Raw genomic sequence first — 27,101 nt, 5'->3', positions numbered from 1 at the left:
CAGCCAACCAAATGGGAGGAGGGAGAGAGATGGCCCAGACCGCTCCCTCTCCAAACCCTGGGCCAACAAGCGGGGCCACTCTAGCAGGTCCTGTGTGTCTCCTCCCCTGCAGGGGCTGTGGGATGGTGGCATGGCTGAGGGACAGCGAGGCTTTCCGGACCCTGATACAGGCTCTGTCCTCCAGCCAGGACCCAGGGCTCCCCCTTGGCAGTCCAGCTCATCCACGGCTGACAGGATGGACCCTTCCGTGCCTGTGAAATTCACGGCTCCGGGAGGAGGCCAAACAGCCAGACAAGGCCCCCAGCGGACGAGCGGGTGCTGAGCCGAGTGGGGAGGGTCAGGCAGGGGCAACGAAGGCATGGAGAAGGGCTCGACGAGATCCCGCAGGAGCCAGGGTCCCATGGAGGCCGAGGGGGCAGGGGCAACGTGGCAGGGCCGCCCGGGGGAGCAGCCCTGGAAGAGGCCTGCTGAGGCGGGTGGTGAGGGTGCTGGCAGAGCTGGAAGCGCTGAAGGAGACCTTTGGGGGCATGTGCTGCCGGGGGTGTGCCAGGCTCCTCTGGCCTGCCCCACATTTGGCTTTGGGCCCCTGAAGAGGGATGCCATCATCCCAAGGACCCGGTGAGCTGGAACCCAAGCCTGGACCTGGCTTCTGTCCCCAGAGTGGCTCGCGCCTTGTGTTGAAACAAAAGCAAAGAGGGTCAGAGTCACTCCGAAGGAGAGCATGATGTGGATGGGATTTGATTGGATGCTTGTGTATTGAGGGCTGCAACCTTGGCACAGGGAGGGTCCCAGGCAAGGGGTGGAATCGGGGCTACAGCTGCTGGCCTGGGCCACAGCCACAGCCACAGCCACAGCCATGCAGCATTTGAGCCACATCTGCGATCCATACCACAGCTCACGGCAATGTATGTTATACATTATATGTACATATGTATGTAAAATATGTTTTTGGTGCTTACCGGTACCTGTTGAATATGGAAATTCACAGCTAGGGATGGAATCTGAGCTGAACCTGTGACCTACACCACCATTGCTGAAATGCCAGATCCTGTCCCCACTGCACAGGGATGGAGATCCAATGGGTGCCTCCACAGACACGACTGGATCATGACCCCACTGAGCCCAGGGGGAACTCCAGGCAATCTCTTGGTAAATAGATCTTCCTATTAGGAAAGAGAATATGTGTATACGTCCAGATGGAACGTCCATCCTTATGAGCAGTCACCGCTGGGGCTCTGTGGGAAGGAAACAGCCCAGGATCCATGAGGACACAGGTTTGATGGCTGGTCTCGCTCCATGGCTGAAGGAACCGGCATTGCCGTGAGCTGTGGTGTAGGTCGCAGACGAGGCTCCAATCCTGGATTGCTATAGCTGTGGTGGTGGCCGGTAGCTGCAGCTGCAATGCCACGCCAACCTGGGAACTTCCATATGCCACAGGTGTGGCCTGAAAACACAAATACAAATGAAGAAAGCGAATTCTTAAGAAATCCATTTTGGAGAAAAATGAAACTTTGTGTTTGTGTGTGTGTGTGTGTCTTTTTTCTTTTGTCTGTTCAGGGCCGCACCCTCAGCATGTGCACCCTCCTTTGCTAGAGGTCCTATGGCTAGTTGACATCGTTTTGGAAATCCTAGCTAGTCAGGGCCCTCCGAGTAGAAAAAGACAGAGAAGGAAGCCACACTGGAAAGGAAGAAGACACGCCATCCCTATTTTGAGACGAGAGGATCCTATACCTAGAGCATCCTCAAGACACTCCCAGGAAACTGGTAGAGCTCATCAGTGAATTTGGTAAGGCCACAGGATACACGAGTACTACCGAGAAATAGACTGCATTTCTATATACCAACAACGAATGACCGGAGAGAGAAATTACGGGAGAATCCTGTTTACTGTTGCATCCCAAAGAATAAAATACTGAGGAATACACCTACTAGAGAGACAAGAGACCCATGCTCTGAAAACTCAAAGATGCTGATGCAATCAATCAAGGATGACACATAACGATGGAGAGACTCGCCATGCTCTTGGATTGGAAGATTCCACATGATCATAATTGCTATCCCACCCAAGCCCATCCGCAGACTCAATGCAATCCCTATCCACGGACCAAGGACATTTTTCACAGAACTTGAACAAAATATTGTACAGTTGGTTCGGTAGCACAAAAGCCCCAGAAGAGCCAAAGACATCCTGCAAAAGAGAAATGGATCTGCAACAGTCAGGCTCCCTGAACTCAGACTCTACTACAAAGCAGCAATCCTCAAAACCCCATGCTGCTTCAACAAAGACAGACATGTACATCAGTGGAACAGGATGGAAAGCCCAGAAGGAAACCCCCCTCGCACCTACAGCCAACTCATCTGTGACAAAGGAGACCAGACTATGCAGTGGACAAAAGACCGCCTGTTCAAGAAGGGGTGCCGGGAAGACGGGACAGCCGCATGGAAAAGAATGAAATGAGAACACTCCCTAACACCAGACACACAAACAAGCTCCAAATGCATCAAAGACCTAGAGACACGACCAGACACTATAAAACGCTTAGAGGAAAACATAGGCCAAACACTCCCCGACCTAAACGACAGCAACATCTTCTCAGATCCACCTCTTAGAGCACTGATGATAAAAACAGCAATACACCAATGGGACTTAAGGAGCCTCAAAAGTTTCTGCACAGCAACGGAAACCCCAAACCAAACAAAAAGACTTCCCCCGGAAAGGGAGAAAATCTTTGCAAATGAATCGACCCACAAGGGATTCATCTCCAAAATTTATAAACACCGCCCACCACTCCATACCAGAGCAACACAGCAACCCCTTCAAAAAATGGAAAGAAGATCTCAACAGCCAATTTTCCAAAGCAGACATAGTGGGGCAAAAAAACAAACAAACAAACAAACAAAACACCTGAAAAGATGTTCAACATCACTCACTGCTAGAGAAACGTGAATCAAAACCACCGTGAGGTACCACCTTACACCAGCCAGAACGGCCATCCTCAAAAGGTCTACAAACAATGAGTGTTGGAGAGGGTGTGGAGGAAAAGGAACCCTAGGACACTGTTGGTGGGAATGTCAATGGGTGCAACCGCTGTGGAAAACAGGATGCTGATGCCTCAGAAAGCGATACATAGAACCACCACCCTTGGATCCAGCAATCCCACTCCTGGGCCTCTGTCCAGACAAAACCATGACTCGCAAAGACACAGGTACGCCAGTGTTCATCGCAGCACTCTTTGCAATAGCCAAGACATGGAAACCACCCAAGTGTCCATCGACAGAGGAGTGGATCAAGAAGCTGTGCTACATACACACCATGGAACATTCCTCAGCCATTAAAAGGAAAGAAAGAAGGGCATTGGTAGCAACCTGGATGGACCTGGAAAGCATCGTGTTACGTGAAGTCATCAGACAATGAGACCCCAACATCCAAAGCTTTCCGTGACATGTGGACTCTAAAACAGGGCAGAAGGAACTTCTTTGCAGAACAGATCCTGACTCACAGACTTTGTAGAACTTATGTTTAAGAAATGAGACAGTTTCTGGGGGTGGGGTGTTGCACTGAGCGTTTCGGATGGACGAGCTCTACGAATTGGTTGTGATAATTGCTAGACACCTTGAAATGTAATAAAATTTCTTCTGTATTTAAAAAATTAGTAGCAGGGCCTTTCAACCTCACCTGCCACAGGGGACCCTTGAAGATGATCAGGATTTGGGAGCTGACCAGAGGCACACAATTCCCACTTGTGGCCTGGTGATCTTATTTCAGCCACCCAACACCCCAGTCCATGAAGGTGATGGCTGTTGTTAAGCCTATCTTTTTTCGGTTTCTTCTTAGGGCTGCACCTGTGACATATGGAAGTTCCCAGGCCAGGGGTCCCATTGGAGCTATATCAGCTGCCTACACCACAGTTGCAGAATCACCAGATTCAAGGCAGGTCTGCCACATACACCTCAGCTCATGGCAATAGCAGATCCTTAACCCACTGAACGAGGCCATGGCTCGTGCCCAGGTCCTTATGGATGCTAGTCGGGTTTTCTCCCACTGAGCCACAAAGGGGAACTCCTCATTAAGCCTGTCTTAGGCGGACAAGTGAACCGAGGACAATTGAAGTGACGTGACTTGCCCAAGGTAGCACAGTTGTCCGGGAAAAGTCCAAGACCTAGCCCCTCATCATTACAGGGGCTCATCCATGTGATTCTTGTAATTCTGGTTCATTCGCTTTTACTGCTGTGCAGTGTTCGCTGGGTGACACTCCCAAGCTTATTTCTCCATTTGTCTGTGAAAGGACATCTCGATGTTTTCCACTGTCTTCATTGTAATTCTTGGGCACCTAAGCATCCGTTCATACAGGGAGATACCATCTCCTTCTGCCATGGGTGAGAGAATTTTTCTAAGACGGAACCGGAAGAATCGATGTGCTGGGTTGTGGAGCGTGTGCATCATTTACTTTACACAATAGAGCTAAATCACTCTTCCAGGGGATCTCTCCTCCAACTGTATGAGAGCACCTGTTGGTCCACCCACATTTGACATTGTCAGACTTAAACCTTTGTTTATTTTCCCATTTCGAGAGTATGAAACAGCATCTCCTTGCTGTTTGTGTTTCTTTTCAGTGGCGGTTGGTGAGGTTGAACATCTTTCATGTTGGCTAGCGTTTGAGTTTCCTCTGTGAGTTGCCTGTCCATTTTCCTTGCCCATTTTCCCATTGGGTGTGGAGGGATTTCTTAGAGAGCGTGACGGCAAATTCCTTCTCAGTTGCACACTCGGCAACGATCTAGTCTCAGCCCTTGGCATATCTCTTCATTTGCTCCTGGAGTCTCTTGATTTGAACAGGTCTTTTTATTTTTTGAATTTAAATGAACCCTTTCCCTTTTCCTGGGGGAAACCAAGGATTTCTAAGGGCCGGTGGTGGGAGAGAGAAAGGCTGTGGGTGCTTGTGGGAGGGGAGGTGTCTGCTGGGAATGAGGATGTGCGTGCGTCTGGGCTGGAAAGCTCTCAGGGCGGGTGGGAGCTGCGTGGTCCCAGACCCCCGTTAGAGGACGTGTCAGAGGCATGTGAGGGTGGTAGGTCCTCCCACCCGGGTGGCCATGTAGTTTTTCATTTGAACTGGGGCACTTTTGGAGTTCCTGTCATAGCTCATCAGTTAACGAAGCTGATTGGTATCCAGAAGGATGTGGGTTTCATCCCTGGCCTCCCTCCATGGATTAAGGATCCGAAGATGCCTTGAACTGTGGTTGACGTCGCAGGTGGGGCTCAGATGTCACCACCTGGGCAGGACAACCCTGCAGCTGCTCCTGCAGGAGGCCTGGGTCCTCATGAGGACTCACGAGCCCTGCAGGGAGAACCTGCCACTGCTCTGGCAGAATCCCCAGACACTGATGTGAGATTCCCTCTGCTGTTCGGAAACGTTTCCCCAGCCTTTGCAGGAGAACAAGTGCCCGAGGAGAATGCAGCAGCTGTGCAGGTAGAGCCTGTCCTGACTGCTCCCGCACCCCCTGTACCAGGTTCTGGCCTGGCTCTTCCAAGAGCCCCAGGCCCGTTTCCAAAACCACCTTCCCCAAGGTCCCCTCTGCCCGTGCCAATGCCTCCCCATCAGCTCCCCGAACACCCCATCCCCTTGCTCCCCCTTCTGACAGGGACTCTCCTTCCCCTCTCCCGATTTCTCTTTGGAGGTGTGTCCAATTGCTCTTCCTTTTTCATATCATTTATAGTATTATTTTACTTTATGTTTTGAGCCTAGAGTTTTGAGAACGATGAAACAAAATAAAAAAAGGTAGTTATTGATATGGAAGTAATAAAAAGCACAAACTAATAAGTAATGCTAATTATTATCCGTCAGTCATTGAGAAGAGAGAAATGATTTTTTTTGTGTGTCTTTTGTCCTTTCTCTTCTGTCTTTTGAGGGCTTCCCCCATGGCATATGGAGGTTCCCAGGCTAGGGGGTGGATCGGGGCCAGAGCTGCCGGCCTCCAGCACAGCCAGAGCAACAGGGGATCCAAGCCGCGTCTGGGGCCCACTCCACACCTTCCGGCCACGCCGGATCCTTTCCCCTTGGAGTGAGGCCAGAGATCGAACCCACTTCCTCAGGTTTATGCTCTGGGTCCATGAACCGCTGAGCAATGACGGAAACTCCACGAGGCAGGAAACCATTGGAGGACCGTCCAAAAGTCAGCTGGATTGACGGCGGGGGCGGGGAGGTTGTGCACTTCTGGGCAGTATCTGCCCTTTCACCAAGTGCAGGGTCGCATTCATTCTCAGATGTGGTTGCACAGTATCCAGATCATGCTGATGCCCAGAGCTGAGGAATGACAAGGTTGCCATGGTTTAAACATGCCCACCAAAGCAAACGGGCTCATTCCTCGGGTTGAGGGGCCCCATCCAGGTCCCATCTCGTTGCGCTGGGGCGGAGGGGCTTGCTCTCTCAACCTGTTTCTTCTGCAGCCATCTTGTACCTGCCCTCATGCGGACAGGAGGAGAGGTTGCTTCAACCACCTCCCCAGGGAGCCAAACCGGCAGCAGGAGTTCAAGCCATCCATGCACTCGAACACACATACAAGTGTGGGCACGGATCTGCTTTGAGCATATCATACCAAACTTGAAAGGTGAAAACAGGAGTTCCCCTCCTGGCGCAGTGGAAACACATCCCACTACGACCCATGAGGTTGTGGGCTCGATCCCTGCCCTAATTCAGTGGGTTAAGGATCTGGCGTTGCCATGAGCTGTGGGTGGAGCCCGCAGAGGAGGCTTCGATCCTGTGTGGCTGGGGCTGGGGCTGGGGTTGGGGACTGGGGCCAGTAGCTGTAGCTCCGTCTCGACCCCTAGCCTGGAAACCGCCATATGCCCCGGGAGCAGCCCTCCAAAGCCAAACAGATAAAGAAAGAATGAAAGAATGTAGAAAAGGAAAAAAAAAAAAAAAAGCCAGTGAGAGAAATAGAAAAAAGGTAAGGAGTGCCTGTGGCGGCTCAGCAGAAATCAACCCACCTGGTATCCATGAGGATGCAAGTTGCATCCCCGCCTCACTCACTGACTAAACCATCCAGTGCTGATTAGCCCCCGAGCCTGGGAACGTCTATGTGCCTGGCCCTGTGGCCCTAAAAGGACAGACAGCAAGACGGAAAGTGACACCAAACAAAAAAGCAAGCAAGCAAGCAAGCGAGACTGCCAATACCAAATGGGAGGAGGGAGAGAGATGGCCCAGATCTCTGCCTCCCCAAACCCTGGGCCCGAAAGCGGGGCCACTCTAGCAGGTCCTGTATGCCTCCTCCCCTGCGCGGGCTGTGGGGTGGTGGCACGGCTGAGGGACAGCGAGGCTTTCCAGACCCTGATACAGCCTCTGTCCTCCAGCCAGGACCCAGGGCTCCCCCTTGGCAGTCCAGCTGACCCACGGCTGACAGGATGGACCCTTCCGGGCCTGTGACACTCACGGCTCCGGGAGGAGGCCAAACAGCCAGGCAAGGCCCCCAGCGGACGAGCGGGTGCTGAGCCGAGTGTGGAGGGTCAGGCAGGGGCAACAAAGGCATGGAGAAGGGCTCGACGAGATCCCGCCGGAGCCAGGCTCCCATGGAGGCCGAGAGCGCAGGGGCAGCCTGGCAGGGCCGCCCGGGGGGAGCAGCCCTGGAAGAGGCCTGCTGAGGCGGGTGGCGATGGGGCCGGTGGGCCTGGCAGGGCAGAAGGAGACCTTTGGGGGTGCGTGCTGCTGGGGGTGTGCCAGGCTCCTCTAGCCTGCCTCACATCTGGGTTTGGGCCCCCGAAGAGGGCTGCCAATATTCCAAGGACTCGGTGAGCTGGAGCGCGGCCCGAGCAGGAACCCAAGGCTGGACCTGGCTTCTGTCCCCAGAGTGGCTCGCCCCTTGCGTTGAAACTAATGCAAAGTGGGTCGGAGTCACTCCAAAGGGAAGGATGATGTGGATGGGATTTGACTGGATGCTTGTGTATTGAGGGCCACACCCGTGGCACAGGGAGCGTCCCAGGCAATGGGTGGAATTGGACCTGCAGCTGCTAGCCTGCCCCACAGTCACAGCCACACCAGATCGGAGGTGCCTCTGCGACCTACACCACAGCTCACGGCAGGGCCGCATCCTTACCCGTGGAGCGAAGCCGCATTCCCTCGCATCTGAGTCGGGGTTGTTACCGCTGAGCCACACAGGAACTCCCAGTGGATGACTCCGTGGTTGGAGTCCTGTTACACCCACAACATCGTTTGATCCCCTCCACCAACCAGCGAGGTCTATAGTACAGGTCGTTTTGGTCCCTTTTGATAATGAGAACTTCGTGGAACAGAGAGACGTCCCCGGCAGCTTGAAGCTGCGAGCAACGACCGGAGGCAGACACCCAGCGCTTCACATCCCGCCTGGGCCCTTTGCAGGACAGACAGTTGCCTCTCAGGGGCAGCCGAGACAGTCGTGCCCTCCACACTCGGCCTGGGTTTTTAAAAAATTTATTGTTATTTTTTCATTACTCAGATGAATTAATCACATCTGTTGTATAATGATCATAACAATCCAATTTCACAGGATGTCCCCTTTAAAACCCAAGCACATCCCCCACCCCCCAAACTTTCTCCTCTGGAAACCGTAATATTTTCAGTATCTGTGAGTCAGCCTCTGCTCTGCAAAGAAGATCAGTCTGCCCTTTGTTCAGATTCCACGTGTCCCTGAAAGCATTTGATGTTGGGGTCTCATTGGATGGCTGACCTCCCTTAGCATGCTAATTTCTGGGTCCATCCATGTTGCTAAAATGGCTGGTATGTCATTCATTTTAGTGGCCGAGTCACATTCTGTTGTGTGTATGGACCACATCTCCTTGATCCACTCCTCTGTCGATGGACACTTAGGTTGTCTCCATGTCTCGGCTATTGCAAAGAGTGCTGCGATGAACACCGGAGTACGGGTGTCTCTGCGAGTCATGGTTTCCTCTGGGTAGAGGCCCAGGAGTGGGATTGCTGGATCAAATGGTACTTCTAGGTTTCATTTTCTGAGGCATCTCCATCCTGTTTTCAACAGTGGTTGCACCCATTTACAATCCCACCAGCAGTGTCCTAGGGTTCCTTTTTCTCCACACCCTCTCCAACACTTACTGTTTGTAGACGTTTTGATGGTGGCCGTTCTGGCTGGTGTAAGGTGGTAGGTCATGGTGGTTTTGATGTGCATGTCTCGAAGGATGAGTGATGCTGAACATCTTTTCATGTGTTTTCTGGCCATCTGTATGTCTTCTTTGAGAACTGTCTGTTGAGATCTTCTTTCCCTGTTTGGAAGGGGTTGTTTGCTGTTTTGGTGTGGAGCTGCAGAAGGTGATTATAACCGTTAGAGAGGAACCCCTTGTCAGTTGATTCACTTGCAAAGGTTTTCTCCCATTCTGTGGGAAGTCTTTTCGTTTTGTTTAGGGTTTCCTTTGCTCTGAAGAAACTTTTAAGTTTGCTTAGGTCCCATTGGTATGTTTTGGTTCTTAGTGTCATTAGTCTAAGAGGTGCATCTGAGAAGATGTTGCTGTCGTTTATGTCGGGGAGTGTTTGGCCTATGTTTTCCTCTAGGCGTTGCAGAGTATCTGGTCGGCTCACTAGGTCTTTAATCCATTGGGAGCTTGTTTTTGTGTCTGGTGTTAGGGAGTGTTCTCATTTCATTCTTTTCCATGCGGCTGTCCCGTCTTCCCGGCACCCCTTGTGGAACAGGCTGTCTTTTGTCCATTGCATAGTCTGGCCTCCTTTGTCATAGATGAGGTGGCTGTAGGTGTGGGGTGGGTTTCCTTCTGGGCTTTCCATCCTGTTCCACTGATGCATATTTCTGTCTTTGTGCAAGTAGCATGCGGTTTTGAGGATTGTTGCTCTGTGGTATAGTCTGAAGTCCAGGAGCCCGAATCCTCCAGCTCCCTTTCTCTTTTTCAGGATGTCTTTGGCTCTTCTGGGGCTTTTGTGCTTCCAAACAAACTTCAAAATGCTTTGTTCTGGTTCTGTGAAAAATGTCCTTGGTAATTGGATGGGGATTGCATTGACTCTGTAGCTTGCCTTAGGAAGTATAATCAGGTTGATAATATGAAGTCTTCCAATCCACGAGCATGGTATAGCTTTCCATCTATTTGTATCATCTTTGATTTCTTTCATCAGTGTCTTAAAGTTTTCAGAGTACAGGTCTTTTGTCTCTTGAGGTAAGGTTCCTCCTAGGTATTCTATCCTTCTGGATGCAATGGTAAACGTGAATGCTCCCCCGATTTCTCTTTCTGCTCTTTCCTTGTTCGTGTATAGAAATGGCATCGATTTCTGTGCATTAATTTTGTATCCTGTGACTTTGCCAGATTCACAGATGAGCTCTCACAGTGTTCTGGGAGAGTCTTTAGGAGTCTCTAGGTATGGTATCATGTCGTCTGCAAATAGGGATAGTTTTACTTCTTCCTTTCCAATTTGGATTCCTCGTATTTCTTTTCCTTCTCTGATTGCCATGGCTAGGACTTCCCAAACTATGTTGAGGAGTAGTGGTGAGTGCGGACATCCTTGTCTTGTTCCTGATCTCAGCGGGAATTCTTTCAGCTTTTCGCCATTGAGCATCATGTTCGCTGTGGGTTTGTCATCTACGGCCTTTATGATGTTGAGGTAGGTTCCTGCTATGCCCACTTTCTGAAGGGTTGTTATCAGAAACTTGGGTGTTGGATCTTGCCAAAGGCTTTTCCCGCATCTCTTGAGAGGATCATGTGGTTTGTCTTCTTCGGTTTGTTAATGTGGTGTATCACACCGATGGATTTGCAGATATTGAAGAACACGTGCGTCCTGGGGCTGAATCCCACTTGATCGTGATGTACAATCCTTGGAACGTATTGATGGATGCGGTTTGCTAGTATTTTGTTGAGGAGTTTTGCATCGATGTTCCTCAGTGAAATTGGCCTGTAGTTTTCTATTTTGTGGTGTCTCTGTCGGGTTTTGGTATCAGGGTGATGGTGGGCTTATAGAAGGAGTTTGAGAGTATCCCTTCCTCTGCAATTTTTGGAAATAGTTTCAGAAGGATAGGTGTTAGCTCCTCTCTACATGTTTGATAGCATTTGGCTGTGAAGCCATCTGGTCCTGGACTTTTGTTTGTTGGGCGCTTTGTAATAGCAGTTTCCATTTCAGTTCATGTGATTTGTCCATTCATCCTTTTCACTGGAACTGGGACACTTTTGGAGTTCCTGTCATAGCTCATAGGTTAACGAAGCTGACTGGTATCCAGAAGGAGTTGGGATTCATCCCTGGCCTCCCTCCGAGGGTTAAGGATCCGGTGTTGCCATGAACTGTGGTGTACGGCCCAGGCGGGGCTCAAATGTCACCCCCTGGGCAGGATAACCCTGCAGCTGCTCCTGCAGGAGGCTCAGCCCCTCATGAGGAGTCACCCCCTAGGCAGGGTGAACCTGGTGCTCCTCCTGCAGGAGGCCCAGGGCCTCATGAGGACTCACGAGCCCTGCAAGGAGAATCTGCCACCGCTCTGGCAGCTTCCCCAGACCCTGAGGAGAGGTTCCCTCTGCTGGTTGGTAACCTTTCCCAGGCCTCTGCAGGAGAACAAGGGCCCGAGGAGAATGCAGCAGCCCTGCAGGCAGAGCGTGCCCTGACGGTTCCAGCACCCCCTCTACTGGGTCCTGGCCTGGCTGTGCCAGGAACCTCAGGCCACTTTAGAAAAGCAACTTCCCCAAGGTCCCTTCAGCTGCTCGAAGGGCCCTCCCCCTCAGCTCACCAAAAACCGCATTCCCCTGCTACCCCCCCGAAATGTCCTCTCCTTCCCCTCTCCTCATTTGTCTTTGGATGTCTGCTCAACTTCTGCTCCTCTTCCATATCGTTTATACTATATTTCACTTTACGTTTGAAGCCTAAAAGTTGCCCGATGAAGAAAAAATCAAACAATAATGTAGTTATGGTCAGGAAAGAAAAAAAAGCCACAATAAATCAAGTAAATCACAAGGAATTCAATCATTGAGCAGAAGGAAACGATGTTTTGGTGTGTCTTTTGTCTTTTGAGGGCCGAACCCTGAGCACGTGGATGTGGCCAGGCCAGGGGCTCCATCAGAGCCAGAGCTGCCAGGCTCAACCACAGCCACTGCAACAGGGGACCTGAGCCACGTCTGCGACCTACACCACAGCTCACGGCAGGGCCGGATCCTGAACCACGGAGCGAAGCTGCATCCTCTTGGATCCCAGTCGGGGTTGTTACCACTGAGCCACGACGGCAACTCCCAGTGGATGATGACTTGGTCGGAGTCCTATGACACCCACAGCATCGTTTGATCCCCTCCACAAACCAGTGAGGCCAATAGCACAGGCTGTTTGGGTCCCTTTTGGTAATGAGAACTTTGCGGACTAGAGCGACGTCCCCGGCAGCTTGAAGCTGCGAGCAACGAGCGGAGGCAGACGAAGCCAGACTCCCAGGACGTCCCGTCCCACCTGGGCCCTTCGCAGGACAGACAGTTGCTTCTCAGGGGCAGCCGAGAGAGTCGGGACCTTCACCCTCGGCCCGGGATTAAAGGAATGGTCGCCAAAGCTTTGGCAGGCTTTTCCCCCTTGCAGGGTGAGGGAGGCCCGTCGAGGCCAGTCCCTGGTGTCCACGGAGCCCTCAGGCTGCTGGGCTCCCATGGGGGCCCACGAGCGTGTCTGCTCACTGCGCACTGGGGAGTGTCCGTGCCGGGGCAGCCCAGGTGGGAGGTCCTACACGGTGGAAGGCCCTGGGAGTTTGGTGTGGAGGTCTGTCCTAAGCCAAAACCTCAGTCGAGAACTGAGCCGCCCGAGTTTGCCAAGTCTTCCTCATGGCCAATAGTTTTTCTATACTCTCCTGAGTTTTAGTGAGTTTTTTTTTTTTTTGCACTGGAGTGTCCACACCCACCGCATGTGGAAGTTCCCAGGAAGGGGTGGAATTGGAGCTACAGCTGAAATCCACAGCCACAGCCACAGCCGCAGACATGTGGGATCCGAGGCACGACTGTGACCGACACCACAGCTCATGTCAATGCCCAAACCCCGACCCCCACTGAAGTGAGGCCAGGGCTCAAGCGTCCATCCTCACGCATCCTAGTCCCATTTGATTCTGCCCCACCAACAGGGGCATGACACCAGTCTATATTTAAAGTATCATACATGTACATATATACATATATGTATATATATGTATGTACACAGATATATGTATATATGTTTGTGCGTGTGTACATTCATACATACGTGTATATATATATATATATATATATATATATATATATATAGAGAGAGAGAGAGAGAGAGAGAGAGAGAGAGAGAGAGAGTGAGAGAGAGAGTTCTCAGCTGCATCTGGGGTACATGGAAGTTCCTGGCCAGGGATGGAATCTGAGCTGAACCTGTGACCTACACCACCATTGCTGAAATGCCAGATCCTGTCCCCACTGCACAGGGATGGAGGTCCAATGGGTGCCTCCACAGACACGACTGGATCATGACCCCACTGAGCCCCAGTGGGAATTCCAGCCAATGTTTTTGGAAAGAAGCTCTTCCTATTAGGAAGGAGAATATGTGCATATGTCGAGGTAGAAAGTTCATTGCTATGAGGGGTTCCCGTTGGGGCTCAGTGGTAAGGACCCTGCCTAGTAGCCATGAGGACACAGGTGTGATGGCTGGCCTCACTCCGTGGGTGAAGAATCTGGCATTGCCGTGAGCTGTGGTGTAGGTCGCAGAGGAGGCTCGGATCCTGCATTGCTATGGCGCAGGGGAGAGGGGGAGGCCAGCAGCTGCAGCTCCGATGCCATCTAGGCCTGGGTACTTCCCCTGTGCCACAGAGGTAACCTTCAAATGCAAACCAAATTAAAGGGAGCTAATGCTTAGGAATTCCGTCATGGAGAACAATGCAACTTTGGGTGTGTGCGTGTGTCTGGTGTTGTTTGTCTTTTCAGGGCTTCCCCCTCGGCATGTGCAGAGTCGTGTGCTGGAGGTCCTATTCCTAGTCGACATAGTTTTGGAAGTCCTAGCTAGCCAGGGCCCTCAGAGAAGCACAAGACACAAAAGGAATCCACATGGGAAAGGAAGAAGTCAAGGGATCCCTATCCGCACACGACATGATCCTATCCCCGCAGACCCCTCAAGACACTCCCAGAAATCGGTGAAAGCGCCTCAGTGAATGGGGCCAAGTCGCAGGAGGCACCATGAAGGCACAGAAATCAACTGCCTTTCTATACCCTGGGAATGAGTGCTCCGAGAGAGACATCGAGAAAACGATCCCATTTGCCGTCACCTCCCAAAGAATAGACGACTGAGGAAGAGACCTCCCTAGAGAGACGCAAGACCTGTCCTGGGAACCCCCCAAGAGGCTGATGCAAGCAATCCAAGAGGACACAAACCGATGACAAGACACACCTTGCTCTTGGACTGCAAGAGCCTATAGTATCCCAAGGACCATGCCCAACAAGGCAATCGGCAGAGTCACCGCCATCCCTGCCAAATGCCCAAGACCGCTGTTCACAGCACGAGACCATGGGGTTGGTGGGGGAGGGGAGCTGGAGCAGCCCAGAGGGACCCTGGGGGAGACATGGGGAAGGAGGAAGGCCCGTTACCCCAGGAAGTGACCTCACTTCCCTGGCGACAGAGGCCAATGGAACTTGGAACCTGGGGAGCCGGGCACTTACTGGTCCAGTCCAGGAGAGGACGGAGGAGGGATGGACTGGCTCTGCTGCATCCCGCTCTCCCGAGGCCGAGGCCGAGGCCGCAGGCGTCGTCACGGCAGAGATGGCCTCTGCCAAGCCTGCAGAACCTGGATGAGAACGCGAGGCGGACGCCTATGGGCCGTTGCCCGCAGGGACCCAGAGGTACCACCGGGAGAGGGAGCTCCAGCCAAGGGCAGGGACCTCTCGGAGCCCACACGGGTGCCCCAAGCCCCCTCCCTGGATGACTTTGTGCAGAGGCGGGTGGTGAGGGGTGGGCCCACCTCAAGCAAGAGCCGGCTGATGTGGGCTTGGAGGCCTGCTGGGCAGGGCCTGTCCACACCCCGGGACCCAACTGGCTGGGGAGAAGCAGGGGGCTGCGGGGGGTAGGTGTGGAGTCAGGGCCGAGCCCTGCGTGCAAGCGGTACCCCCAGCCCTCCAGGGGGCTCTCGTTCCTCCCGGGTCAGGGGGGAGCCACTGGTGTGTGGCAGGGGTGTGGTGTTTGAGCAGGCAAGGCCTCCCCTGATCTGGGAGCAGAAGGTCAAGGGGGCAGAAGAAGCAGCGAGAAGCTCACAGCCCCACAGGGCTCTGACGCCTCGGGGCCGGGCCCTCTGACGCTCACTGTCATTGCAGAGTCCCCCACCCGAGACCCGCCAGGAACAGGGTGAGGAAGGCAGAAGGCCACCCGAGGAACCTCCACACAGACTGCTCCCCGGGGTCCTCTGCCGGGCTGGTGGGGAGCACAGGAGCGCCAGCTGTGGCCATGAAGACACCGTCCACATGAGCCTGACAACCCAGGAAGGCCTGGCCCCTCCTGAGGCCCAGCCTGAAGGTGAGAAGAGGGGGCCGGGGCTCTGGGCGCAGTGGGGGGAGCTGAGGTGTGGGCCGCACAGCGGGGAGTCCCCAGAGGATGGTGTTGGGCCAGGAGCCAAGACAAAGGCACACGCCCCGCCTGCAGGAGAGCAGAGCCAGCAGGTGCTGGCCGGGACCGGTCGGGACGGCTCTGGGAAGACTGCTCTCCTTGGAAGAGCCCATGGCAAGGCGGGCAGGCACCAAAGCGCTTCCTCTCTCACACCTCCAGCAGGAGACCTGGAATCCGAGGCCAAGACCCCAGCCAAGCCGAAAGCCCCTGGAACAGCCCCCAGAGGAGGTCCAAGACCACAGGAGGACTCAGCACCTGGGCAGGGAGGAAATGTAGCTCTTTCAGAGGGACAATCATGTCCTCATGGGGACTCACCCCCCGGGGAGGATGAACCCTCTGCTCCTCTCCCAAGAGGCCCAGCTCCTCTTGAGGAGTCACCACCTGGGCAGGGTGGAACCAAGGCGCCTCCTGCAGCAGGACCAGGCCCCCATGAAAACTCAACTCATGGGCAGGATCAACCTGCTGCTCCTCCTGAAGGAAGACCAGAGCCTCCTGAGGTCTCACCTCCCGGGCAGGATGAAAATCCGGCTCCTCCTACAGGAGGAAGAGGCTCTCCGGAGGACTCAGCTGCCTTGCAGGATAAAAATCCTGCTCCTCCTCCTGGAGGACGAGGCTCTCAGGAGGACTCACAAGCCAGGAGGGATGAAAATCCTGCTCCTCCTCCTGGAGGACAAGGCTCTCAGGTGGACTCACCAGCCAGGCAGAATGAAAATCCTGCTCCTCCTCCTGGAGGCCAAGGCTCTCAGAAGGACTCCTCAGCCGGGAAGGATGAAAATCTGGTAGATCCTCCTGGAGGACGAGGCTCTCAGGATGTCTCACCAGCTGGGCAGGATGAACATTTTGCTCCTCCTACAGGAGGACAAGGCTCTCATGAGGACTCACCAGCCGGGAAGCATGAAAATCTAGTTCCTCCTCCTGGAGTACGAGGCTCTCATGAGGAGTCAGAAGCCAGGCAGGATGAACATCCTGCTCTTCCTCCTGGAAGACCAGACTCTCAGGAGGACTCACGAGCCGGGAAGGATGAAAATCTAGTTCCTCCTCCTGGAGAACGAGGCTCTCATGATGTCTCTACAGCCGGGCAGGTTGAACATCTTGCTCCCCCTACAGGAGGGCGAGGCACTCATGAAGACTCCCCAGCGGGGCAGATTGAATATCCTGCTCCTCCTCCAAGAAGACGAGGCTCTCATGATGTCTTACCAGCCGGGCAGGATGAACATGCTGCTCCTCCTACAGGAGGACGAGGCCCTCAGGAAGACTCACGGGACGGGAAGGATGAAAATCCTGCTCCTCCTCCTGGAGGGCGAGGCTCTCAGGAGGACTTACTAGCTGAGCCGGATGAACAACCTGCTCCTCCTCCACGAGGACCAGGTTCTCAGGAGGACTCACTAGCCGGGAAGGATGACAATCCTGTTCCTCCTCCTGGAGGACGAGGTTCTCATGATGTCTCGCCAGCCGGGCAGAATGAACATCCTGCTCCTCCTACAGAAGGACGATGCTCTCGGGAGAACTCTCCAGCCAGGCAGGATGCATATCCGGCTCCTCCAACAGGAGGACGAATCTCTCATGCAGACACACCAGCCCAGCAGGAGGAAAATCCTGCTTCTCCTGCGGTTGGACGAGGCTCTCAGGAGGACTCAGCAGCCTGGAAGGATGAAAAACCTCCTCCTCCTGGAGGACCAGGCTCTCAGGAGGACTCACTAGCTGGCCGGGAGGAAAATGCTTCTCCTCCTCCTGGAGGACAAGGCTCTCAGGTGGACTCACCAGCCAGGCAGAATGAAAATCGTACTCCTCCTCCTGGAGGCCAAGGCCCTCAGAAGGACTTATCAGCTGGGAAGGATGAAAATCTGGAAAATCCTCCTGGAGGACGATGCTCTCTGGAGGCATCACCAGCTGGGCAGGATGAAAATGCTGCTCCTCCTCCTGGAGGACCAGGCTCTCAGGAGGACTCACGTGGCGGGCAGGTTGAAAATCCGGCTAATCCTCCTGGAGGACGAGGCTCTCATGAGGACTCACTTGCTGGGCAGCTTGAAAATCCTGCTCCTCCTCCAGGAGGACGAGGCTCTCAAGAGGACTCACTTGCTGGGCAGGATGAAAATCCGGCTAATCCTTCTGGAGGACGAGGCTCTCCCGAGGACTCACTAGCTGGGCAGGATGAGAATCCTGCTAGTCTTCCAGAAGTCTCCCGTCCACTCAAACACTCACCAGCCCTGCAGGGGGCACTTGGCGCTGCTCTGGCCGATTTCCCGGACACTGATGTGCCTTTCCCTGTGCTAGATGGCAACGTTGTCCCGGCCTCTGCTGGGGACAAAGGGCCCGAGGAGCATTCAGCAGCCCTTTTGGGAGTGCCTGCCCTGACTACTCCCGCACCCCCTGTACGAGGTCCTGGCCTGGCTCTTTCAAGAACCCTCGGCCCAGTTCCAAAACCACCTTCCCCAAGGTCCCCTCCGCCCCTGCCAGTGCCCTCCCCATCAGCTTCCCCCAAACCCCATCCCCTTGCTCCCCCTCCTGACATGGACGCTCCTTCCCCTCTCCTGATTTCTCTTTGGAGATGTGTCCAATTTCTCTTTCTGACTCATGTCATTTATGCTATAGTTCACTTTGTGTTTTGAGCCTAGAGTTGTTAGAACCTTGAAGCAAAATAACAATAAAAAAAGGAAGTAGTTATTGATAGGGAAGTAATAAAAAGCCCAAATTAATAAATAACGCTATTTATTCTCAATCAATCATTGAGAAGCGAGAAGTGATTTGTGTGTGTGTGTCTTTTGTCCTTTGTCTTCTGTCTTTTGAGGGATCCCCCATGGCATATGGAGGTTCCCAGGCTAGGGGGTGGATCGGGGCCAGAGCTGCCGGCCTCCAGCACAGCCAGAGCAACAGGGGATCCAAGCCGCGTCTGGGACCCACACCACACCTCCCGGCCACGCCGGATCCTTTCCCCTGGGAATGAGGCCAGGGATTGAACCCGCTGCCTCAGGGATACACGTCAGGGGCGAGACCTGCTGAGCCACGACGGGAACTCCGAGAGCCAGGAAACCATTGGAGGACCGTCCAAAAGTCAGCTGGATGGACGGCGGGGGCGGGGGGGGGGGTTGTGCACTTGTGCACAGCAGCTGCCCTTTCACCAAGCGCAGGGTCGCATTCATTCTTGGATGTGGTTGCACAGTATCCAGATCATGCTGATTCCCAGAGCTGAGGAATGACAAGGTTGCCATGGTTTAAACATGCCCACCAAAGCAAACGGGCTCATTCCTCGGGTTGAGGGGCCCCATCCAGGTCCCATCTCGTTGCGTCGGGGCGGAGGGGCTAGCTCTCTCAACCTGTTTCTCCTGCAGCCGTCTTGTACCTGCCCTCATGCGGACAGGAGGAGAGGTTGCTTCAACCACCTCCCCAGGGAGCCAAACCGGCAGCAGGAGTTCAAGCCATCCGTGCACTCGAACACACATACAAGTGTGGGCACGGATCTGCTTAGAGCATATCATACCAAACTTGAAAGGTGAAAACAGGAGTTCCCCTCCTGGCGCAGTGGAAACGCATCCCACTACGACCCATGAGGTTGTGGGCTCGATCCCTGCCCTAATTCAGTGGGTTAAGGATCTGGCGTTGCCATGAGCTGTGGGTGGAGGTCACAGAGGAGGTTTGGATCTTGTGAGGCTGTGGCTGGGGCATGGGCTGGGACTGTGGCCAGGAGCTGTAGCTCCGTCTCGACCCCTAGCATGCGAACCGCCGATGCCCCGGGTGCGGTCCTCCAAAGCAAAACAGATAAAGAAAGAATGAAAGAAAGTAGAAAAGAAAAGAAAAAAAACCAGTGAGAGAAATAGAAAAAAGCTAAGGAGTGTCTGTCGCGGCTCAGCAGAAATCAACCCACCTGGTATCCATGAGGATGCAAGTTGCATCCCCGCCTCACTCACTGGCTAAACGATCCAGTGCTGATTAGCCCCCGAGCCTGGGAACGACTATGTCCCTGGCCCTGTGCCCTAAAAGGACAGACAGCAAGACGGAAAGTGACACCAGACAACAAAGCAAGCAAGCAAGCAAGCGAGACTGCCAATACCAAATGGGAGGAGGGAGAGAGATGGCCCAGATCTCTGCCTCCCCAAACCCTGGGCCCGAAAGCGGGGCCACTCTAGCAGGTCCTGTGTGCCTCCTCCCTGGCAGGGGTTGTGGGGTGGTGGCACGGCTGAGGGATAGCGAGGCTTTCCGGACCCTGATACAGCCTCTGTCCTCCAGCCAGGACCCAGGGCTCCCCCTTGGCAGTCCAGCTCATCCACGGCTGACAGGATGGACCCTTCCGGGCCTGTGACACCCACGGCTCCGGGAGGAGGCCAAACAGCCAGGCAAGGCCCCCAGCGGACGAGCGGGTGCTGAGCCGAGTGTGGAGGGTCAGGCAGGGGCAACGAAGGCATGGAGAAGGGCTCGACGAGATCCCGCAGGAGCCAGGCTCCCATGGAGGCCGAGGGGGCAGGGGCAACTTGGCAGGGCCGCCCGGGGGGAGCAGCCCTGGAAGAGGCCTGCTTAGGCGGGTGGTGAGGGGGCTGGCAGGCCTGGAAGCGCAGAAGGAGACCTTTGCGGTCTCGCTTGTAGTATACTTGACTTTACGTTTGAAGCCTACAAGTTGACCCTTGAAACTAAAAATCAAACAATAAAGTAGTTCTTGTTAGGAAAGAAAAAAAAGCCACAATAAATCAAGTAAATCACAAGGAATTCAATCATTGAGCAGAAAGAAACGATGTTTTGGTGTGTCTTTTGTCTTTTGAGGGCCGAACCCTGAGCACGTGGATGTGGCCAGGCCAGGGGCTCCATCAGAGACAGAGCTGCCGGGCTCCACCACAGCCACTGCAACAGGGGAACTGAACCACGTCTGCGACCTACACCACAGCTCACGGCAGGGCCGGATCCTGAACCACGGAGCGAAGCTGCATCCTCTTGGATCCCAGTCGGGGTTGTTACCACTGAGCCACGACGGCAACTCCCAGTGGATGATGACTTGGTCGGAGTCCTATGACACCCACAGCATCGTTTGATCCCCTCCACAAACCAGTGAGGCCAATAGCACAGGCTGTTTGGGTCCCTTTTGGTAATGAGATCTTTGCGGACTAGAGCGACGTCCCCGGCAGCTTGAAGCTGCGAGCAACGAGCGGAGGCAGACGAAGCCAGACTCCCAGGACGTCCCGTCCCACCTGGGCCCTTCGCAGGACAGACAGTTGCTTCTCAGGGGCAGCCGAGAGAGTCGGGACCTTCACCCTCGGCCCGGGATTAAAGGAATGGTCGCCAAAGCTTTGGCAGGCTTTTCCCCCTTGCAGGGTGAGGGAGGCCCGTCGAGGCCAGCCCCTGGTGTCCACGGAGCCCTCAGGCTGCTGGGCTCCCATGGGGGCCCACGAGCGTGTCTGCTCACTGCGCACTGGGGAGTGTCCGTGCCGGGGCAGCCCAGGTGGGAGGTCCTACACGGTGGAAGGTCCTGGGAGTTTGGTGTGGAGGTCTGTCCTAAGCCAAAACCTCAGTCGAGAACTGAGCCGCCCGAGTTTGCCAAGACTTCCTCATGGCCAAGAGTTTTTCTATACTCTCCTGAGTTTGGGTGAGGTTTTTATTTTTGGTATTTTGTTTTTTGGTTTTTTTTTTTTTTTTTTTTTTTTTGTACTGGAGGGTCCACACCCACCGCATGTGGAAGTTCCCAGGAAGGGGTGGAATTGGAGCTACAGCTTCCAGCCACAGCCAGAGCCCCAGCCACAGCCACAGCCCCAGCCCCAGACATGTGGGATCCGAGGCACGACTTTGACCGACACCACAGCTCACGGCAATGCCCAAACCCTGATCCCCACGGAAGTGAGGCCAGGGCTCAAGCGTCCATCCTCACGCATCCTAGTCCCATTTGATTCTGCCCCACCAACAGGGGCATGACACCAGTCTATATTTAAAGTATCATACATGTACATACATACATATATGTATATATGTGTACACGGATATATGAATATCTATGTGTGTGTGGGTATATATATGTATATATATATATATAGGGAGAGAGAGAGAGAGAGAGAGCGTTCTCAGCTGCATCTGGGTCATATGGACGTTCCTGGCCAGGGATGGAATCTGAGCTGAACCTGTGACCTACACCACCATTGCTGAAATGCCAGATCCTATCCCCACTGCACAGGGATGGAGATCCAATGGGTGCCTCCACAGACACGACTGGATCATGACCCCACTGAGCCCCAGTGGGAATTCCAGCCAATGTTTTTGGAAAGAAGCTCTTCCTATTAGGAAGGAGAATATGTGCATATGTCGAGGTGGAAAGTTCATTGCTATGAGGGGTGCCCGTTGAGGCTCAGTGGTAAGGACCCTGCCTAGTAGCCATGAGGACACAGGTGTGATGGCTGGCCTCACTCCGTGGGTGAAGGATCCGGCATTGCCGTGAGCTGTGGTGTAGGTCGCAGAGGAGGCTCGGATCCTGCATTGCTATGGCGGGGGGGGGGGGCGGAGGCCAGCAGCTGCACCTCCGATGCCATCCAGGCCTGGGTACTTCCCCTATGCCACAGGGGTGGCCTTCAAATGCAAACAGAATTAAAGAGAGCTAATGCTTAGGAAATCCGGCATGGAGAACAATGCAACTGTGGGTGTGTGCGTGTGTCTGGTGTTGTTTGTCTTTTCAGAGCTTCCCCCTCGGCATGTGCAGAGTCCTGTGCTAGGGGTCCTATTCCTAGTCGACATAGTTTTGGAAGTCCTAGCTAGCCAGGGACCTCAGAGATGCACAAGACACAAAAGGAATCCACATGGGAAAGGAAGAAGTCAAGGGATCCCTATCCGCACACGACATGATCCTATCCCCGCAGACCCCTCAAGACGCTCCCAGAAAACGGTGAAAACGCCTCAGTGAATGGGGCCAAGTCGCAGAAGGCACCATGAAGGCACAGAAATCAACTGCCTTTCCATACCCTGAGAACGAGAGCTCCCAGAGAGACATCGGGGAAACGATCCCATTTGCCGTCACCTCCCAAAGAATAGACGACTGAGGAAGAGACCTCCCTAGAGAGAGGCAAGACCCGTCCTGGGAACCCCCCCAAGAGGCTGATGCAAGCAATCCAAGAGGACACAAACCGATGGCAAGATACACCTTGCTCTTGGATTGCAAGAGCCTATAGTATCCCAAGGACCATGCTCCCCAAGGCAATCCGCAGAGTCACCGCCATCCCTGTCAAATGCCCAAGACCGCTGTTCACAGCACGAGACCATGGGGTTGGTGGGGGAGGGGAGCTGGAGCAGCCCAGAGGGACCCTGGGGGAGGCATGGGGAAGGAGGAAGGCCAGTTGGGGGGACCCCAGGAAGTGACCTCACTTCCCTGGCGACAGAGGCCAACGGAACTTGGAACCTGAGGAGCCAGGCACCTACTGGTCCAGTCCAGGAGAGGACGGAGGAGGGATGGACTGGCTCTGCTGCATCCCGCTCTCCCGAGGCCGAGGCCGAGGCCGCAGGCGTCGTCACGGCAGAGATGGCCTCTGCCAAGCCTGCAGAACCTGGATGAGAACGCGAGGCGGACGCCTATGGGCCGTTGCCCGCAGGGACCCAGAGGTAACACCGGGAGAGGGAGCTCCAGCCAAGGGCAGGGACCTCTCGGAGCCCACACGGGAGCCCCAAGCGCCCTCCCTGGATGACTTTGTGCAGAGGCGGGTGGTGAGGGGTGGGCCCGCCTCAAGCAAGAGCCGGCTGACGCGGGCTTGGAGGCCTGCTGGGCAGGGCCTGTCCACACCCCAGGACCCAGCTGGCTGGGGAGAAGCAGGGGGCTGAGGCGGGTAGCTGTGGAGTCAGGGCCGAGCCCTGCATGCAAGCGGTACCCCCAGCCCTCCAGGGGGCTCTCGTTCCTCCCGGGTCAGGGGGGAGCCACTGGTGTGTGGCAGGGGTGTGGTGTTTGAGCAGGCAAGGCCTCCCCTGATCTGGGAGCAGAAGGTCAAGGGGGCAGAAGAAGCAGCGAGAAGCTCACAGCCCCACAGGGCTCTGACGCCTCGGGGCCGGGCCCTCTGACGCTCACTGTCATTGCAGAGTCCCCCACCCGAGACCCGCCAGGAGCTGGGTGAGGAAGGCAGAAGGCCTCCCGAGGAACCTCCTCGCTGGCCGCTCCCCGGGGTCCTCTGCCGGGCTGGTGGGGAGCACAGGAGCGCCAGCTGTGGCCATGAAGACACTGTCCACATGAGCCTGACAACCCTGGAAGGCCTGGCCCCCCCTGAGGCCCAGCCTGAAGGTGAGAAGAGGGGGCCGGGGCTCTGGGCACGTGGGGGGAGCTGAGGTGTGGGCCGCACAGCGGGGAGTCCCCAGACGATGGTGTTGGGCCAGGAGCCAAGACAAAGGCACACGCCCCGCCTGCAGGAGAGCACAGCCAGCAGGTGCTGGCCGGGACCGGTCGGGAAGGCTCTGGGAAGACTGCTCTCCTTGGAAGAGCACATGGCAAGGCGGGCAGGCACCAAAGCTCTTCCTCTCTCACACCTCCAGCAGGAGACCTGGCATCAGAGGCCAAGACCCCAGCCGAGCAGAAAGACCCTGGAGCAGCCCCCAGAGGAGGTCCAAGACCACAGGAGGACTCAGCACCCGGGCAGGGAGGACCTGTAGCTCTTTCAGAGGGACACTCATGTCCTCATGGGGACTCACATCCCGGGGAGAATGAACCCTCTGCTCCTCTCCCAAGAGGCCCAACTCCTCTTGAGGAGCCACCACCCGGGCAGGGTGGAACCAAGGCGCCTCCTGCAGGAGGACCAGGCCCCCAGGAAGACTCAGCTCATGGGCAGGCTCAACCTGCTGCTCCTCCGGATGGAGGACCAGAGCCTCATGACCTCTCACCTCCCGGGCAGGATGAAAATCTGGCTCCTCCTCCAGGAGGACGAGGCTCTCAGGAGGCCTCACCTCTCGGGCAGGATGAAGATCCTGCTCCTCCTCCAGGAGGCTCAGGTCCACAGGAACACTCCCCAGCCCTGCAGGGGGCATCTGGTGTGGGTCTGGCCGCACCGCCAGACACTGATGTGCCTTTCCCTGTGCTGGACGGCATCGTTGCCCCGGCCTCTGCCGGCAACAAAGGGCCCGAGGAGCATTCAGCAGCCCTTTTGGGAGCACCTGCCCTGACTGCTCCCGCACCCTCTGGACTAGGTCCTGGCCTGGCTCTTTCAAGAACCCTCAGTCTGGTTCCAAAACCACTTTCCCCATGGTCCCCTTCAGTCCTGCCAGTGCCCTCCCCATCAGCTCCCCCAAAATCCCATCCCCCTGCTCCCCTTCCTGACATGCACTCTCCTTCCCCTCTCCTGATTTCTCTTTGGAGGTGTGTCCAATTCCTCTTCCTGTTTCATATCCTTTATAGTATATTTCACACTGTGTTTTGAGCCTAGAAATTTTAGAACGTTGAAACAAAATAAAAATAAAAAAATAAAGTAGTTATTGATTAGGGAAATAATCAAAAGCACAAGTTAACAAATAAAGCTAATTATTATGAATCAATCCTTGAGAAGAGAGAAATGATTTTTTGTGTGTGTCATTTGTCCTTTGTCCTCTGTCTTTTGAGGGCTTCCCCCACGGCATGTGGAGGTTCCCAGGCTAGGGGGTGGATCGGGGCCAGAGCTGCCGGCCTCCAGCACAGCCAGAGCAACAGGGGATCCAAGCCGCGTCTGGGACCCACACCACAGATCACGGCCACGCCGGATTCTTTCCCCTCGGAGTGAGGCCAGGGATGGAACCCGCTTCCTCAGGGATTTGCGTCAGGTGCGTGAACTGCTGAGCCACAACAGGAACTCCGAGAGCCAGGAAACCGTTGGAGGCCCGTCCAAAAGTCAGCTGAATTGACAGCAGAGGCGGGGAGGGTGTACACTTGTGCACAGCAGCTGCCCTTTCACCAAGCGCAGGGTCGCATTCATTCTTCGATATGGTTGCACAGTATCCAGATCATGCTGCTTCCCAGAGCTGAGGAATGACAAGGTTGCCATGGTTTAAACATGCCCACCAAAGCAAACGGGCTCATTCCTCGGGTTGAGGGGCCCCATCCAGGTCTCATCTCGTTGCGCTGGGGCGGAGGGACTTGCTCTCTCAACCTGTTTCTTCTGCAGCCGTCTTGTACCTGCCCTCACGTGGACAGGAGGAGAGGTTGCTTCAACCACCTCCCCAGGGAGCAAAACCAGCAGCAGAAGTACAAGGCACCCGTGCACTCGAACGCACATAGACGTGTGGGCACGGATCTGCTTAGAGCGTTTCACATGAAACTTGAAAGGTGAAAACAGGAGTTCCCATCATGGTGCAGTGGAAACGAATCCCACTAGGACCCATGAGGTTGCGGGCTCGATCCCTGGCCTCGTTCGTGGGTTAAGGATCTGGCATTGCCGTGAGCTGTGGTGGAGCTTGAAGAGGAGGCTTGGATCCTGCGTGGCTGGGGCTGGGGCTGGGGCTAGGGCTGTGGCAGGCAGCTGCAGCTGCAACTGGACCCCTAGCCTGGGAACCACCATATGCCCCGGGTGCAGCCCTCCAAAGCAAAACAGAAAAAGAAAGAACGAAAGAATGTAAGAAAAGAAACAAAACAGTGAGAGAAATAGAACAAAGATAAGGAGAGCCTGTTGTGGCTCGGCAGAAATCAACCCACCTGGTATCCATGAGGATGCAAGTTGCATCCCCGGCCTCACGCACTGGCTAAACGATCCAGTGTTCATCTGTCTCCTAGCCTGGGAACTTCTATGTGCATTGCCCTGTGGCCCTAAAGAGACAGACAGCAAGACAGAAAGTCACACCAAACGAAGAAGCAAGCAAGCAAGCAAGCAAGCGAGGCAGCCAAAACCAAATGGGAGGAGGGAGAGAGATGGCCCAGACCGCTCCCTCTCCAAACCCTGGGCCAGCAAGCGGGGCCACTCTAGCAGGTCCTGTGTGTCTCCTCCCCTGCAGGGGTTGTGGGGTGGTGGCACGGCTGAGGGACAGCGAGGCTTTCCGGACCCTGATACAGCCTCTGTCCTCCAGCCAGGACCCAGGGCTCCCCCTTGGCAGTCCAGCTCATCCACGGCTGACAGGTTGGACTCTTCTGGGCCTGTGACACTCACGGCTCCTGGAGGAGGCCAAACAGCCAGGCAAGGCCCCCAGCGGACGAGCGGGTGCTGAGCCGAGTGGGGAGGGTCAGGCAGGGGCAACGAAGGCATGGAGAAGGGCTCGACGAGATCCCGCAGGAGCCAGGGTCCCATGGAGGCCGAGGGGGCAGGGGCAACGTGGCAGGGCCGCCCGGGGGAGCAGCCCTGGAAGAGGCCTGCTGAGGCGGGTGGCGAGGTGGCCGGCAGGGCTGGAAGCGCAGAAGGAGACCTTTGGGGGCACGTGGTGTCGGGGGTGTGCCAGGCTCCTCTGGCCTGCCCCACATCTGGCTTTGGGCCCCTGAAGAGGGATGCCATCATCCCAAGGACCCGGTGAGCTGGAACCCAAGCCTGGACCTGGCTTCTGTCCCCAGAGTGGCTCGCGCCTTGTGTTGAAACAAAAGCAAGGAGGGTCAGAGTCACTCCGAAGGAGAGCATGATGTGGATGGGATTTGATTGGATGCTTGTGTATTGAGGGCTGCAACCTTGGCACAGGGAGGGT

The 27,101-nt window shown here is 55.1% G+C and overlaps 1 protein-coding gene across 1 annotated transcript in view; it reads left to right on the top strand.

Moving 5' to 3' along the window:
• Nucleotides 1–27,101, top strand: part of LOC146396434 (uncharacterized) — a 58,151-nt gene that overhangs the window by 17,737 nt on the left and 13,313 nt on the right. The window contains exons 4-8 of the mRNA XM_084995941.1: nt 11,390–11,487; nt 12,519–12,646; nt 20,628–20,700; nt 20,831–20,958; nt 23,562–23,592. Coding sequence (XP_084852067.1) covers nt 11,390–11,487; nt 12,519–12,646; nt 20,628–20,700; nt 20,831–20,958; nt 23,562–23,592 — 458 coding nt within the window. The remainder of the gene's footprint in view (nt 1–11,389; nt 11,488–12,518; nt 12,647–20,627; nt 20,701–20,830; nt 20,959–23,561; nt 23,593–27,101) is intronic.

The sequence above is a fragment of the Sus scrofa genome, chromosome 14 (assembly GCF_054392235.1).
Source record: "Sus scrofa isolate SSC_HxYL_T2T_F1_AM1 chromosome 14, Sscrofa_HxYL_maternal_Yorkshire_Landrace_v2.0, whole genome shotgun sequence".
Taxonomy (NCBI): Eukaryota; Metazoa; Chordata; class Mammalia; order Artiodactyla; family Suidae; genus Sus; species Sus scrofa.
This window is presented reverse-complemented; position numbering and strand designations above follow the sequence as displayed.